The following is a 17975-nucleotide window of genomic DNA, read 5'->3' as shown; positions in this document are numbered from 1 at the left end:
TGTGGATAGTTACATGATACACACCAGAATCTAAAGTAGCAATCAAATATGAATTGACATTGACGTATTTCCTGAAACCTTTAAAAAATTATATTTTGCTTAATATCAGGCATATATTTAGTACCCTTGACAGTCCAATGAAATGTCAGGTCAGGTATATCAAAAAAAAATTTGTCCTAAAAAAAAAAAAGACCCTGATTGCTCTACAGATTCAGTGTCATAGATTGTAAAAACGATCATCAAGGCAGTGGATCAGGATTAAGGGTTTGGGGACGCCAGTGACATCACAAACTGAAAGCTCACTAACTCCCATTAAGTCTGACACAGACTTAAAATTCAACACTGAATGAGCCGATATGGTGGTGCGAACGCCGGAATGACACTCTGGTGCGGACCAAACAATCGGACTGTGGTCCGCTAGAAAAGACGGGTCTCGGTCCATTTCCAAACGATGGTGAGTAAACAGACTTAAAGTAGGACCAAATACAGGAAACAAACCATAAAACTGTGCATTGCAGTGTTTACGGGTGCTGACATTTGTAGAGACACGCAGCGAGATGAGCAGAGGACAGACGTGGGGGAGTGATGAGGAAACACAAATATGGGCTGAACAAACAATTTCACAAATGCTCGTAGAAATTCAAACCGTTGAGTGAAAAAACTAAAGGAGAGTGGAACTGATCGAACTGTGGAACAGTGTTGAAAAACGGTTTAAAAAAGTCCGACAACAAAACGTTAAAGTCTGCGATCATGTTAAGTGTGATTGATCAGCGTGCTCTCTTGCTTTGTTTACTTCAGGGAGTTTTCCCATGTGGAAATTCTGACCAATCAGAGAGCAGTTTCCTCGCGCAGCAAAACTTTTGGTCTGCTGGTAAAAGCTGCCGTGTGAACAGAAACCAAACTCGAGGCAAAATGCAACATTGTAACAATTTGGTCTTTGATGCGGATCAAACAAACAGACTTTAGGTGTGAAAGCGTCCTTAAAACTAAGGACCAGAACCAAGAAAGTACACATATGTTTGCATGTAGCTCTATACTAAAGTGGCACATTTTCAACTATAACTGTTGTTGTTTGGTTTCCTCACTTGCACACAACACAAAGACATCATATGGTAGATAAAGAAAACAAGGATATTATAGCTCTCCCGTATTCTTACTAATTTGTCAGAGAGGCGAGTAAACTCAGGCTTTCTGTGTGTAGAATATCCAACAGTCCAGTCTGCTGTCACTGAATCGGCTTTGTACGATCGCTAATGAAAAGGTCTGCATATTTCAGTAACCCCGAATCTCCCAAAAGACAAAACAGTTTTTTTATCTCAATAATTTATGTGCATTTTTATTTAGTTTCAAAACCTTAAGAGCGAAAACTCACTGAGAAGAAAATAACTTTCTAACATTTTATTAGTTTGAGTAAACACATGGAACTTTTTTCCCTATAAAGTTGCGGCAAACAGGAGAAATAATGAGCTGTAATCCCTGACAGACAGACGACTGAACTGGACACCTGTTTCCAGGCGGCTCCGTGTGAAATAATGAGACCATGAGCAGCCTTTTAAAGCAGTACCCCATCCGCAACAACAGGACTGATGTAATCATCTTTGTCGTGGATGCTGACTTTATGATATACCGGAAGGAATTTAGGACAACAAAGCTCACACATAATTATCCCTTATTATGGACACTTTGCAAGACATTTCATCCCTAATAAACATAATAACCCAGCCACATAAATATAATATATATAACACAATGCAAAATAAAAGCTCCGCAATTCAATATCCCGTCTCTGTAGAGCTTTCAGAACACTGATTTTACATTTAATTGCATCATACTGTGAGCTGTTTTTCTAATTGTGTTTTCCCCATACAATGTGCATACAGAGGGGGGATTCTATGCTATTTTCTTAGCAATAGGGAACAATATTGCTTCTGTCTGTGTCGCTGCTACCATTTATATACAGCCAGGAGGAAACAAATTAAAATGAAGCTTGAAGAAATGATTCCACCGCTGAGCTAGAATCCCACTGGGCGATAACAATTCCGCTAAGATAAAAGGGATACGTTTTCTATCAATTGATTTATAATTAATTGCCACTCAGTATTCTGGTGTGTTTCAAGTAACTGTTTACTGATTGCTTCAGATAATCTGGTTAAAGGAAGATAATTCTGGAAGGTTTCAGGCCTAAAATCGTGCGGAACAGATGACTAACCCAATGCAAAACTTTCAGCACCATGGACAGAGCTCCAAGCAAACTCTTTTTGCTGTCCTACATTGAAAAGTAGCTTGTAGTAAAGTATTGGTGGTCTCATTTTACAAGTCTTGATCTGACTTGTAGAGTTTTGAATTGTTTATTACTTTAGACGTTAAAAAATCAAAACATTGGATCAATTCAAAAAAAATTGGAACAATCAATCCCATGTAATATTTGACTTTCAGTTCAATCTAAACTGTCAAAGCAAATTCATTTTTAAAGGTGGAGGAAAGTTGTTATTCCCGCTTGTTCAAAATCTTAAAAAATATTATTCTAATTGGCCTAATGTAATTAAAACGCTCTAGACTGTAGCTCCATGCAGGACTGAACCTTAGTATCCTGGATGAAGATCATTTGTTGAAAGTTACACTACTTTATGTGTTGTTCATCTAATGCCTGACCCACACTAAAAGATTTTTCAAATCTTAACAGATGTTGAAAATGTGAGAGACCCCACACATGACGATATATAATCATAGATTTAACAGTTTTGCTCCTATAGTGTGTGGAAAGCAACGATTACGCCAAAATAGCACACCACACACTAACAGATTACATTCACAAACAACCAGAGTCCGACTCTCTCTCGCGCGGTCAAACGACACTAGAGGTCACAAACACGGCGGGCGGCTGGCAGAAAGAATGGGCGATGATAGTTTTTGGACTTTTTAATGAAACGTCAGGAAGAAAGAAGAACAAACTGTGGATGGAGTGGTGGAGACATTTGTTGTGCCAATGAGTATTGTTCTTCCTTCTTCAGTCAGCTCGCTTCCCCGTTGGCTATTGTTTCATTGCACGTGACAATCCGCAGAGTGCGTGCTCGGCTGTCCTCGGGGTTCCCCCCACACAACAGGATAATGGATCGTAAATATTGAACATGTTTAATATTTATGATTTGAAATCAGTGCGGCCGCCGCGGCCTTCCGAGCAGATCGGGGGGACGTAAAAAGACACTTAATGTACGCCACACCTCAGGAACATCTGGCAGGATCATCTTTAGAACCATCAAAAAATCGGGACTTTGCTTACGATTTTCGGAAGAGGGGAATTATCTTGTAGTGTACCCCGCTTACGACACAGCGACATTAAAAAATATGTATCTCCCTGATGTTATTTTATCTCTTATTATATAATAAATATTACATGTCCGGTTTCTTTGGCCAAGATTTGTGGCGATCAATGATTCAGCTGCTTATTTATTAAATGAATTATGGGAAATTGAATCAGTCTGGTGCCTCTATTCTGAGAAAACAGCCTTCATTAATGGGTTCAACTACAAATATGAATTATAAAGGTTAGTTTAAATAAACAAAAAGCTATTAGAACTGTCTTAGTAGTACAAATATAATACTACAAAATAAGAGCTCCTGAAAGAAGCAGTCCTGACAACAGAAGAAACGATAGGATATGTAGAACACAAATGCTTAAAGTTCAAAGAAAGTTTTGAGATTACTTTAAACTAGCATCAGTTGCAGACCAAATTGTTTAAAGATGAATCTTTTGGCCTTTGCCTTTATTTATAGGACAGTGAATAGAGCGGGTGGGTGTGACATGCAGCAAAGAGTCGAGGGTCAGAATCGAACCCGGGGGCCCATGCGTCGAGGAATGAGTCTCTGTACATGGGACCGCAGAGCTAAACCCGAGGCCCCAGTTGCAGACAGAACTAGAGCTGATAGAGAGCAGGTGTGCCAGGTAATTGCTCAGGTGCTGCAATTAGTTTGATATAACAGGCCAGAACAGGATGTAAAATAGGATGATATATGAATGTCAGGAACTTCTTTCTGCAAAAGTTAAACCAAAAGCTTCTTCTACTTCTCCTGCTTTGCACTCATGGTACACTGCTCTGCCCTCATGTTTACACATTTATGAAACATCCACCACACTCTCAAACCATGAACTCTCCCTAACTCTGTTATGTTTATATGCTGTGTGTTATACATGAGCAGCCTTCACTCCGTGCTCCTTGGCTACCTATGCGAGGCGTAATCCAGCAGGGGAATGCCACTGGGTATGCTGGGCCTGGTTAAAAGCCTTCCAATGGGATGATGCCTCGGGCCGTTCTCTGCCTCTCAGCAACACAGCCCAGCGGACGTGCGAGTCATTCCTCATGTAGTGTAAAAAAAAAATTCCACATCTCTAGCAAGGCCGCTGGATAATGCGGATGAGATGTAGCCCAGGGAAACATACTGGTGGTACGTGTGGTAAGATGGATGACGGATGGACCACACTGGAATATCATTTTACACACGCGACACGGCGGCAGAAGGTCAGACATATAGTAGGTAGCCACTGATGTATGAATTAAATATACAGACAATATCAGACGCTCAAATCTGCAGACAGATACACAGACGTGAAGCCCCGCCCCCTTTCTCTTACCATTGGAGCAGCCCTTGAGACGGGCCCCTCTGACCGGCGCCCTCTGCAAGTCGGCCTTGACCCGCGCCTTCAGGCCCACGTTCTCCTTCTGCATGGCGTTCAGGGCATCGCTCACTGAGTTCACCACCTTCACCATGTTGATCTGGCTCTCTGACAGCAGCTACAGCACACACACAAAGGCAGAGAAGAATACACATTAAAATTACAGTTATTAAACATGCAATTCAACTCAAACATGTAATTATGTGGCAGAATAACTGATGTGGTATGGATTTTACAACATTCCAGATAGGCACTAGATTCCATGTAATACTCTTCATATGTGATGGCGCAGTGTCGCCTCACAGTTAGAAGGTTCCTAGTTTGAATCCTGGTTAAGACGTAGAGGGTCTATCTGTATTAGGGGCCTGGTGGTTAAGTGGTTAAATGGTCAGTAGGCGTGAATGTGTGCGTGATTGGTTGTCCTGTGATTGACTAGCGATCAGTCCAGGGTGTACCCCGCCTCTCGCTCAGTGACAAGGCTCCAGCCCGCTACCCTGACAGAATTAACGGTATAGATATTGGATAAATGTAAGGTATGTGTCCGTGTATGTGTGTGTTATGTATTTATACACACCTATTAGTCCATTATTCTCTTGCTAGATTGAATTTGTGTTTGATTTAGTGCACACATGCAATGGAACAAGATTGCAAGGCAACAGCTGACACATATGACATGTAATGATGGAACATACAACATTTGCATCGATGCCATTATAGCAATAAAAAGAAGACTCCTTAAAACAACTCAGGCTTGTCTTCCTCTGGAGAAACAATGTTTCTAAGTGCCCTAAGTGATCACTAACTATTATTTCTAATTTTCTAACTTAACATTTTAAGTGTCAGCAAATAGAACATAATTATTAAGCTTGAGTTTTTGACATTACATTTATATAATAATGCAGCTGCAAGAAGAAACTAATTCTCTCCTTTAGAGTTCTCACTGATGATCAACTGTAAGTATTTCACCAAATCCACTCACTCACTACCAGACCAAATCCACTTGTTCTATTTCACAATGAACATTTTTGCTAATGAACGTCTGCTGGATTTCATTCCAAGGTAATGCCTTGTGGATACAGTGCTCTTCGGCAGATGTCGGAGCATCCTTGAACACACCGGGAAGGACAGTTTTCACAGTATGCTCGGCTGCGTGACCGTGCGAGGGCAATGTGACTTTGAAAATGTAAGTTGTGGATATTGAAAATTGAAACCATCTGAAAAGTTTTGGTAGTCTTGGGAAAGTTGATATTAAACTACATATGTAGGTTAATTGGCTATAAAATACATTCTATAAGTCCTTCGGGGAGCTTTAGAAGCACACAGGGGGCAAAGACCGCCCTGTGCAGCAAAGACACCACATGGTACCCTATCCCATAATGCACCCTGGCGAGTGCTGTGAAACACAAGGAGCCCTGTGGGACGGCTGGTGATGAATGTGTGCGCTCGGACTGGCAGAGAGCAGAATAACCTCTCTGATCTGCGGTGGTCACTTCCTTACCCACAGCCCTGTTCATTGCACAAAGGTCGTTTTCCCATAATGCCCTATAGATGGCCCACACCCATGCACAGCCAGGTGTTGGGCCCCATATGTTTACACACACTGCACGATTGCAGGGATGACGAATTTTCCCGCTCAGACAATCTCCCTCGCTCCCGCTCTTTCATCTTCCTCCACAAACATACATGCACGCACACACACACACACACACGAGGACCAGCGGTGTTCAAAGTCATATATACCGGGTTCAGAGTCTTCTATCAAAGGTAGCAGTGCAGCTATATTCAGGTGGTAAAACTGCATTAGACAGAAACCCCGGTGGCCATATCCTGGCCTCAATAAGTATGCAACACACCTCTGGGGCACGGCAAGCTGCACTGCAATCATATTACACAGGCACTGGGGCTTTAACCCACACACGCGGACATAAACAACACATGAAAACCTGCAAGTACAAAGAAAACCACACGCACATGCATGCTCTAGAATCTAGAATCGAATAAATGAGTGGGGTTTTATTCCTCGTGCGCTAATTTCACACGCCTTTCAGCGTTGTAATTCATTAAAGGAAACACTGAAGTAAGTTTGTTTGTGCGCGTTCGATGGGAGAGACAAAAGCAGAAGAGCGTCTGCAGTCTTAATTCCGAGCCTTGACTGACACATCAATTAGGATCATGGTGTAATTAGCTCCCATTAGACAGCCTCTCCATTGGCTCACCAAATCAGTCACACCACAGCACTTGACGCAAGGAGTGGTGTTGTGTGAGACAAGCTTTAACCACGGGCAATTTGTGTGCTCTTTTGTGTGCAGACTCATGAAAGAAGTTAGTAGCTCCGTCTGCCTTCCTCTTTTTTATCGGCGATGGTTGTCCCATTGGAAAATACTGATGCAATCAACATTGATATTATCGGGAAGGCCCCAATGACTCTGTGAGCCATTGGGGGGGAGTTAGATTGGATCTTTAAACTCCTCACATTACCAGATAATGAGGCTGCACGTCGGTACCGAACAAGGGCCCAAACCAGATCCCTCTCCTGATTGTCAGAAGGGGCGAATCAGGTATAAATCGACCCCAAACTCTAGCCTGAGTCCCGCCCCATGTGCCCAAAGTTAACTGCATTTAAAAAAATGGACTGACTTTCAGAAAAACAATTAAGGTGTGCACTTGCTGGCCTTAATCAGATGTTCCCTAAGCTAGAACCACATTCCTCATGGGGTAAAGTCACATTGCAGGGCAGAGAGGAGCTGCAAGACCGGAACCAGAAAGTGAAAAACATTCATTCAGTCACCATGTGCCTTATAAAACGTCTTCACCACACAGACAGCGGCTGTCCAGCCAACTGCAGCCTGGAGGCTCTAATAGGAGAGGAGAGAGGAGCCAACAAGAAGCCGCCCTCTCTCGTTCCTCTTGACCACTTGTGAAGCCCTTACAAGTGGAGAATAATTTCAACCCTCAAGCGCATTTGTACTTTTCTATAACTTCACTTAAAAAGTTAAAGTAAGCAAGTGGTTTGAAATGTGATGAGAAAAACTGCAAACTTCTGCACCTAACTTCGCTGGAACCTTACCTGGTAAACATGCTAAATTAATTTAACCTTCTTTCTTCGGAATTTCTGCTTTCACTCTGAAAATTTGATTAAAGGATGCAGCAGCAATTTCTTGTTCAAAAGAATTTGGAGTAGTAATTTTTCAGTTTGTTTCAGAGGCACTACAAACAATAAATCAATAAGTCAATTTCCTGAAAGTTCTGTCAGAATTTGTTGTTTAACATCAAAATAAATTGAATGTTTTGGTCTTTTCCTTAAAAAGGTTTTGGTTAGGGCACCTGTGGCTCAGAGGTAGAGTGGGTCGCCCTACAATAGGAAGGTTGGCAGTTCGATCCCCAGCTTCTCCTAGCTACATGTTGAAGTGTCCTTGGCAAAGATACCGAACCCAAAGTTTGTTTAAACAACTTTTGGTTAGGGCACCTGTGGCTCAGAGGTAGAGTGGGTCGCCCTACAATCGGAGGGATGATGATTCGATCCCCAGCTTCTCCTATCTACATGTTGAAGAAACCCTGGCCAAGATACTGAACCCAAAGTTTGTTTAAACAACTTTCGGTTGGGCCGCCTGTGGCTCAGAGGTAGAGTGGGTTGCCCTACAATCAGAAGGTTAGCAGTTCGATCCCCGGGCTCCTGCTATCTACATGTCAAAGTATCCTTGGCCAAGATACTGAACCCAAAATTTAGCTTGAACAACTTTTTGATGGGGCAGCTCAGGCTCAGAGGTAGAGTGGGTCGCCCCACAATCAGAAGGTTGTTGGTTTGATTCCTAGCGCCTCCTATCTACATGTCGAAATATCCTTGGGCAAGATACTGAACCCAAAATTTTGCTTAAACAACCTTTGGTTGTTTGGTTGTTTCTCTGGCTCCGAGAAATAGTGGGTCACCCTACAATCAGAAGGTCAGCGGTTTGATACCCAGCTCCTCCTATCTACATGTCAAAGTATCCTTGGGCAAGATACTAAATCCAAATTTTTTGCTTGAACAAGTTTTGGTTGAGACGCCTGTGGCTCAGAGGTAGAGTGGGTCACACTACAATCAGAAGGTCGGCGGTTTGATACCCAGCTCCTCCTATCTACATGACCAAGTATCCTTGGGCAAGATACTAAACCCAAAATTTTGCTTAAACAACTTTTGGTTGGGGCGGCTGTGGCTCAGAGGTCAAGTGGGTCTCCTTACAATCGGAAGGTCGGCGGTTCGATCTCCAGCTTCTTCTGCAACAAGTATCCCTGGGTAAGATACTACAGTGTGAGAATGTGTGTGAATGATTAGTAGATCAGTTGCCTTGCATGGCACTAGATTAGTGTATAAATGTGTGTATGAAAGCGTTAATGCTGACATGTAGTGTAAAAGAGCCTTGAGGGGTCTGAAGACTAAAAACGTGCTACATAAGCACAATCAATTAATCATTTAGATTTTAGCAAAACAACTTAATATCTGACCTTTGCCTCTAAAAAAACGTTTTTTCACTATGTTAGACTAAATGATTAATCAGTATATTGAGGAAATAAGCCGCAGATTAATCGCTAATTACTATAATTAATACTTGCAGCCCTACAACCAACAGGAGTGATGAAGAGAGAGATAAATCCTGACAGATGCTGAGTTGGAAAAATAAATTCATGAAGTAAATATCAGGACAAGATGTCTACAGGGTACCGCCAACCTGACTGTTAACCTCAGCCTTTGTTACTGTGTTGCACTCTGCCAGCCGTGTAGCTCCCAGCCACCTCTCTGCTCCATGTTCCCACCTCCTGTGTTTTAGAGAACACCCCGTCTTCTTTCATGTCTTGACAGCTGTGATGCAGAAGCACATCTTCATCTGACTCCACCACCTCCTCCTCATCCTCAGGAGCATCTGGGGGGCTAATTGTTTTCTCTGTTTTGTTTTCTGATGCCAATGAACTGCAGCAGAATTTGGATGTTTTTTATGATAGAAAAGTGCACTTGTTGGATCCAGAAAGGAAACAACCAGACTTCTTATTCTCCATTCACAGGCTTAAGCTTCCTCTAGTACTAAAGGAGGTAGATGAACCTATATTGACTATCAAAGATTACTTGACCTTACTTGCTGTATAAAATATTATACAAATGTCCCTTCAACCTACTGTATCCTTTTGATTTAACAGCTAGATTTTCTATAAGAGGCCTCTGAAGCGAAGAAGCAATGAATAAAAGATTACCCCGGTGATGGACAGATTGTTTTCACAGCATACCTGACTCACATCATCCAGCGAGTCTCTGATCTTTGATCAGGCTTTTCATTTTGACCATGTGTGGTTCCCTGCAGTCCTGAGTTGCAGCTGTGCAATTAAACCATAATGAATTAAATAAAGCAGTGGGATGGCCCTTTAATGTTCCCGTGCACTTAATGGCCATATGTCATCATCTGTACTCTCTGTATTTTTATACAGATTGGCTTTTAACATGAATATAGTACCACTTTAAATAAAATGTGATTTATTTACATAATATTATATTTAACAGAAAACAACATTTATTCCCTCCATTTACTTTGCAGTTACTCTTAAAAGGGATTTTATTCATGTTGTAGGCAAACAGCTTATTTTCATTCTATTTTCTGTAATTACAAGATAACATGTTCAGGCTATTTTAAGCACCTTTATACCCCCCCCAAAAAGTGCTGCATTCACTATATTTACATATGCATTGTACTGTTCTCATATCATTTGTTTGAACCCTCAAAAACATTGATATTCTTTATTCCTTTGAATTGCTGGACCTTTGAAGATACACGCATTTGCCTAATTGAATTAGTTTTCCATATTTAATGTGACTTTTATCATTGTTCTTTCTTATTGAGGTTTGAAGTTATTTGTATCACACCCCAGGCTGACTTTCTGCAACAAGCACTCTGAGAATTCTTCTTTTTCAAGTCCTCAAAGGACTTTGTTTCGACCGGAGAGAACATCTTGACGCAATACGGTCCCACGCTCTACAGCGGCAGAGGTTCATGTAGATCCTTAGCGGAGGCTGTGGGTGTCACTCGTCCAAATCATTAATATTCCACAGGCACATAATTCAGTTTAAACCGTGACCTGCAGTTCAGGGGAATCAGTAAGTCACGCTCTTCCTTGCAGCCTTTACCGCCTTGCACTCTTTCTGCATTCAGACATTGTGCAAAACTGAATGTCAAGTCTGTTGAATATGTGAACTACATTTTATCTCGGTTGGACTTACGCTATGGGAAATCTAGTCTTTCCATTTATTCCGATTGCTGAGGGGCTGCAAGAGTGCAGGTCATAACACCTCCATGCTCGACCCAGCTGGTGGGCATTATACATGGTTGCCCACATTTCCTAGGCACAGCGCTGTCACCGCTGGTCAGCTAAAAAATATATTAACAACTTTTAATGTAATTCAGACTACCGACAGCCGTTTGCACTTTCTACAATGGGAAAGAGCAGGAGAGACTGCAAACTGAGAGCTACTGAGGAGACTGTAATAAGAACACTTCATAATATTTGAAGGTTTGCACAGTTAAATGAGAATGTTGGACTGGAAGTGGTTTGGATGTTCGATGCTCGAGTTTACTTAAACAGTGATCTTGAGCTCACACTCCATTTTGCTAATAGAGCAGCACACTTCTGTTACTTCTTTTAACAACTAAAGCAAGCAGCACACACATCTATGTCAGTGAGGCAAGGCTAACGTCGGGGAGTTATTGCTTTGTAAGCTGGTGGCAGACCAGGTTGGCAAGTAGAATTCATAGTCTCTGTTGTTGCCTTTGGTATTTATGAATCTGAGGAGATCAAGCCTTGTGGAGTCCCCCAGGGCTCTATTCTCGGACCACTTATATTTAGAATGACACACTGGAAACATTGGGCAAATAATCACCACTTTGATGAAATAATGTTAAAGATCTTTGTTGGATCAATGGTTGTTAAGTAACTATCTTTGAAAGATGGTGTATTATGTTGTACAAATCACTTGTGCGCGAAGAGGCAGATTGTTTTTCCTGGTTTCTGCTTGTTTTGCAAGTTTCCTTATAGATTTGTTTTCTAAACTTGGTTACTATGACCGAACAAACAACAAGTTAGATTGACAACTAACTGACATCACAGAGGCTACAGTATTGGGTTCTCTATTAAGTCAAGTCAGGTCCGAAAGCACACTTGCAAATATTGCTTATCGCTGTAGATGACACCAAAGAGACCAATTTTGATAATGTTCAATCTATACTGCTCAATTCAGTTTTTCGGAAATAAATCTAATACTGCCAGTTATACGAGGGTTTTGTCCTTGAGCAAACACTAGAAACATGCTGAACCTTGCCCACCACATTACATCACTTGTTATATTCCCTTCTTCTACTGATGTTTCCTATCAGTGTGATTCATTCTAATGCAAATCTGGGTACACTGGTGTGCCTTTCTATTTCAGGCGGCGAGCAGTAACTGTGAAAAATGAAAATGTCGCTTTGTGAAAAATCAAAACACACTGGTCCTAAACCCACTGCAATCAGATTCCCCTGCTTATCTCCTCTGGGGCATTTGGGAGGGTTTCTCTCTATATAGCAGAGCGAAACTGGTCTTCAGGGGGCTGCGGTGCACACAGAGCCATTACTAACACTGGCACAGTCAGCTCTGTGTCATCGAATAAATCAGAAGTCCTGGCCACAGGTGGCCCATAGATCACACAGTCACACCATGGTGTCAGGCAGAAACAGCGGATGTGCACACCACATGCCTTGCCTCCAAAGAGGAAATCAATCACCTGGAGTGTCTGGACTGCCAGCACCCGCTCCACTTAGCCTTGGTGCCCACTGCACTATGCCACCTAAACACCACATTTATAGCAGTAAAGGAACTGGCCTCCTTCCTGCTTCCAGTGTGCAACCAATCAGCACCCACTGTTTCTTAGCCGGCGGAGGCAGAGCAGACCAATCCAGTGAGTGATTTCTAAACAATGTTGAACCCTGAGCTAAAAAGGTCTGGCTTCGAGAAAGGATTGGCAGAAGCAGCATGCATTCAGTTGTTGGAGCTTTGTGGCTGGCAGCTATGAAATCTATTTACTGCAGAACAGAGAGACTGAGCCTGATGGGCCAAAATTAAAAGAGCATGTAGTGTGAAGAATTTCCACGCACATTTAGGAAACACATTGTCAATAAATCAATGTGGACAGTGCGAAACCAAAGCGGGGCCTAATTACGTTTGCATCCAATGTTGAGTCTGTCTTACAAATCTAGGGAAACATCGTGTTATCTTATGGAATTAATGTGCAAGTTCTCTAATCATGATGGGCATTTCTTCCCCTGTGACCTCATCTTCAATCGCTACACACTCAGAGGATCATGAGCGCTATTTGCTCTTTAATCTAGCCGTTACTGTGCTGCGTTGAGTCTTAAGAGAAATTAACATGGTCGAGTTGGCTTTGGATTACTGAGTGATGGTGTTTTGATTGTGCAGTCAGGGAGAGGAAGTGACTGAGTAAGAACAACCGACAGAAAACCCCCAGGAACAATGAGCTGTCACGCGTCTTAAGGTGGTTTCACAATCAATACATATTGATAGGTGTTCCGCAATCCAGTCCTTAGGCGCCTCAGTACAGTACTTAAAGTCAGGACTTCAGTAGCCATGCATACAGTTAATCTTATGTGAATGCCTACCAATCACGGTTATGTTCAGTCATAAAAAAATTTACATAGGAATCCTAAATTCTTCTTTCTGAGCACAGTGACCACCAAGGCTCATGGCTATGTGCCAGGGTGGGACACCAATGGGAGATAATATCGCCCATCATTCCACATAATTTAAAGCGAATGGGTTTTCCGCACATATTCTTAATTAGACTGGTCATTGAATAAAACATTATGCTGTTCAAGGAATAAGGAGAAGGACGTCGTCGTTTCTGCAAATTCACTACATTCACTGTATAGAAGCGTTTAAATACCACCTTTATGGGACTAGAATGAATCCCATTTTCTTACTTAAGATGAGGTAAGAATATGAAGCTTACACTCCTGAGATGTTTTGGTGCGCTGATGCCGACACAATGGAATAGTTATTTAATCGAACAGTCTATCTTAATAAAATAAGTTAGTTAAATCTGACGTAACTCATCCCAATGAATTAGCAGTAACTGAAAAATGATTATTGTGGTACTTATTCGTTTTGAGCGATGCTCATTTTTAAGTTGAAGTAATTGATTACGGTTAGTTACATTAATTTGTTTAGTCTACATTAAGGGCACAGCATAAAAAAAAAAAAAAATGTAAACCCCGTCCGAGGGCTGCTCTGATGTAGAGTGACCGGTTTTTGCCGGTTCAGAAGAGAAAAAGTAAATGTTACGACTGAACAATAATTTGCTGGAATACCGGTGCGGTAGCTGGCAGCCTGCGGCAATGTTGATTGTTTTAATGCTTGTAAGGGTGGCAGCTGCAATGGCGATCATGACAGTGCATGTCCATTGAAAAAGAAATTATTTAAGTTACCTTAAAAATAAATAAAAGAGATAGGTTTCTTCAAATGGTTTGAGTTGAACTAAATTGTCAGGTTTTACAGTGTACTTGGACACATTAAGTGCTCAAATCTTTAAAAAAGAAAGTACAGCTTACTCAAATAACACATGTTCATTCTGAACAGGACCATTTCACCTGACTTGACACAGTTAAGTTTTTTGCTTACTTTTCCCGAGGTAATCGGTTTCCTAATTTTATTTATTTAAACTTAAAGATATAATCTCGAAGTTCTAAGTTTTGTTCAATTTGGCGGCACCTTTGGCGATAAATAGGACTTGCTGCTGCTTACGTCCCAATTTAACCGGACGTCCACGGTTGGCTCCGGTTGTAACTCTTGATTTTCCTCGCTGACGGTCGCTTTCCTTTTCAGACTGTTTGCCTTCATCTGAGCGTCGAGTTTGTTTCTTTTTCTTTGGATTTTCACTTCTTTTTGAAGTTGTATCTGTAGTCATCCATCTTTTCTTCGTTTGTTCAGCCATAGTAGATCACTGCTTACTCGCAACACAAGACCGGAAAAGCAGCCGCTTAGCTCCGCCTACCCTCTCTGGCAGACCAACCACTGCTGGGTGGAAAACACGTCACTAACTGGGCGCTGCTTGTGATTTATTATGTGAAAGTTGTCACAGACACCCAGTCCGTAATACTGCAAATGCAAAGGCTTTCATCAGTGGGCCATAGGCTCAGCCACCATTGTGTTACCTCATTTGCCGATAGATAGTGACTTAACAGACATTTATTTAAATAAAAATCTTCGAGATTATTGAGACCTTCATAACTGAACTTACACTAGAGCTTCAACATTCAGTCAAGAAGGCTATATTTTGCACGAAGGTTCAGCTCACACTCCGTTCACGTATGCTCACTCTATTTTCCTGTAATCATCACCTATCTAATAGTCTGCAACACACCCTCATTGTTAGCCTCATCATGCGCAGTCTGCGCTCCAGTTCATTCATGCCATCCTTATGCGTGACCCTCCACCTCCCCATCACGGCCCAGCCTTGATGGGGAGCCATCCCAAGCTTCATCATCTCATCAGCCTACGATGACATCATCGGCCAACACCTCCACCACCAGTGTCCGGACTCGAAGGGGGATTTATCTTGCCGCTGCTCAGGGCGGACACCCTTCGATCGCCGTATCTCCCCATGAAGTTGTAGTGAACTTTAGATGTATTGCACATGTTCAAATAGTTTCTGGTCTCTTGTCCTGAATAATGCTTTTTTATAGGCTTGTTCAAGGCTCTTGCATACAAGAGAATGTATTTCTGATTATTCCTTTAAGTATTATCTTATATTGTGCCTAAATTACCAATCTGACCTGTGTGGTGTATTCTTCATGACCTTACAATAATTCTGCATCATGTCTACAGTGTCTTATACTGTCTGTGTGTCTCTCACCTGTATGAGGCGTCCCTGCTCCGTCTGCAGCGTGTTCAGGTCTTGCCCCAGGTTGCCCTGCCCCCTCCGTAAGGACTCATAGTCCATTTTCAGCTGCCCGGCATGGGCCGACAGCTTGGCCACCTCCTCGGCCAGACTGACGAGCAGAGCCCGGTCCTGACCTTTCACTGTCTTCAGGTCAGAGTCGTGGTCGGTTAGCGAGTGCAGCAGCGACGTCTGCACTCCCTCCAGGCGCAAAAAGTTACTGTTGTAATCGGGACAGTTGGGGTCTATGAAGATGTTGATGCGAGAGCCGTCACCTCTCTCTACGGTGACCAGGGCGTTCGCTTCATCCTGATTGGTGGAGATGTGGGGCATGCCGTCGGACATGGGCGGTGCCTGGTAGTGATTCATAAAAAGGATGGTGCCGGTGACGGTGACGGCCAGCAGCACGGCCACGAAAAGCAGGATGGTGCAGAGCAGGTAGCTGCAGCTCATCCTCTGTGGAAGGAGAAAGGGAGGGAGGAAAAGTTAGCGAGAAAAATTACAGCTTTGTTCATAGAGAAATGATTGTCATCCATCACTGGGGATGTTTTTTTGAATGCCAGATGCTCAGTGCTCACAGATATAACTATATTCCCATCTGTCGAAAATGTAGTTGTGAATGATTTATGTTGCGACATAATGTAGATTCCTTCAACTGTCAGTCTTCTAGGAAAGCAAAATTCTCCCTAAAAAACATTTCTGTCCAAACACCCGGCAGTTGTGGTGCAGTAAAGGGAGGACGCAAGCTTTAGACACTTTGTGAAAACACCTGGCCGAGGCAGCGGCGTTCGATTTTTCCATATCTGAGGCAGGAAGGAAAACATAAAAGCTGAAACATCGGCAGTCAGGAAGAGAATGCAAAGTGGCTCATACAGCGAGCATATATGAATGAAGACAGGACAGGATCCTCTTATAGGAAAAAGACACCCCTCTACCAGTAAAAAAGTCTCCATTAACAGGACTATAAAAGGCCTGTATGATGGCCCTTTATGATCGGGCTCCATTTTTCCACTCAGGTCAAGAGCTCCAGCATTGGAAAGAAGAGAGCAGTATGTCCCACCTATGTATGATTAACAATACTTAGCTCCCCCATATCTTCCTCCGAATGAATCAGCGAGTCATCTCTCACTGATTCTTTGTGGATGCTCTCTCTGCGGGAATACGTGGGCAGGTGTGTGTGTGTGTGTGTTTGTATGTGGAAATGTGAGTGAGTACAGGCTCATTAATATGTAAATTGGCTGTACGAGCACAGTGCAGCACACTAATAGACAGCTAATGGTCTGCTTTACGAGGAAGGTTTATGGTTTCTTTAATGTGAAGGAAATCAATTGTGTTGTCCAGGACATAGTCCTATCCGCTGTGTTTACCCACAGCCTTTAGGTAGGGGATAAAATAAAGTTGTAACTCCTTGATAAGTTGTCCTTGCAGAGGGCGGAATGTGATATCTAAGGACAATGAGTGTGCATGGGATACTTTATATGCGACCCATAGGAGGTCCCAATTACTTGCCCGCATAGTGTTGGTCTCTTAACACAAAAAGGGTACAATTTGAGAGCCTCCTTGGTCTGATCATGAGCTCAAGGAAATGCACACAAAAGGAGTTCATGTGGAGCCCGAGGATGGTTCTCTCACATGGGTCCCATTTGCGACCCCCCCTGGCTTCATTCACAGTCCACATGGGCAGACACATATGGGGCCTGCAGCCAGCGAGCTAAATGTTCCGTGGGACTGCAGAGTCCCTGCTTGATGTCAGTGAGTCCATGCTTTACAAAATATAAGATTTCAGCTGTGACATGATGGCTTTTATGACAGTTATATACACCCTAGTTTTCCTGTTGCCCATGTTTAATTGCACCCAAGTGCGTGTGCCTTAATGTTTCTGTGTGTCTTATATTTGTACCCGGCTGCAAGACACATTTCCCCTTGAGGGCAATACATTAAAAGTTGAAGTTAAAATCTCAGAAGGCAAACTGCACAAGAAATATCACCTGCTTTGTGTTTCCTTGGCTGTGTTTGCCGTACTGTACACTACATGCTATATACTGCATACTGCGTTCGGCGGCAGTATGTAGTATGGAGGAGCTCTTCAAATTCATTTAGCAGTATGCTACGCCAGGCGGAAGTAAACAATAACCGCCGCTTCTTTAGCTATAGCGCCCTTTTCTGCTTGAGTGCTGCTGCTGTCCGCCATTTCAACTGCTGCTGTGACGTTCCAGCGCTTTGCATTGTGGGATACAGTAGGCGAGGTAGACTGGTCCGATGCATACTGTAAAATTTATCCGAATCAGTACGACATCCGGGTATTTTTGGCACATTTTGCTTTTGTTTGCATACCGCAATTTGGCCAAATCAGTACGT

General features: G+C 42.6%; 1 protein-coding gene across 2 annotated transcripts in view; it reads right to left on the bottom strand.

The window, feature by feature from the left end:
• fibcd1b (fibrinogen C domain containing 1b) overlaps positions 1-17975 on the bottom strand; it is a 143679-nt gene that overhangs the window by 86349 nt on the left and 39355 nt on the right. For both annotated transcript variants that reach the window (XM_069673629.1, XM_069673630.1), the window contains 2 exons: positions 15594-16073; positions 4631-4790 (listed from right to left, as the gene is read on the bottom strand). In XM_069673629.1, coding sequence (XP_069529730.1) covers positions 4631-4790; positions 15594-16073 — 640 coding nt within the window. The remainder of the gene's footprint in view (positions 1-4630; positions 4791-15593; positions 16074-17975) is intronic.

The sequence above is a fragment of the Semicossyphus pulcher genome, unplaced genomic scaffold (genome assembly GCF_022749685.1).
Source record: "Semicossyphus pulcher isolate SPU_LCO1_2020_fin unplaced genomic scaffold, fSemPul1.0.p SCAF_22, whole genome shotgun sequence".
Lineage (NCBI taxonomy): Eukaryota > Metazoa > Chordata > Actinopteri > Labriformes > Labridae > Semicossyphus > Semicossyphus pulcher.
Note: the sequence above shows the minus strand (reverse complement) of the source record. Positions and strands in the feature narration are given on the sequence as shown.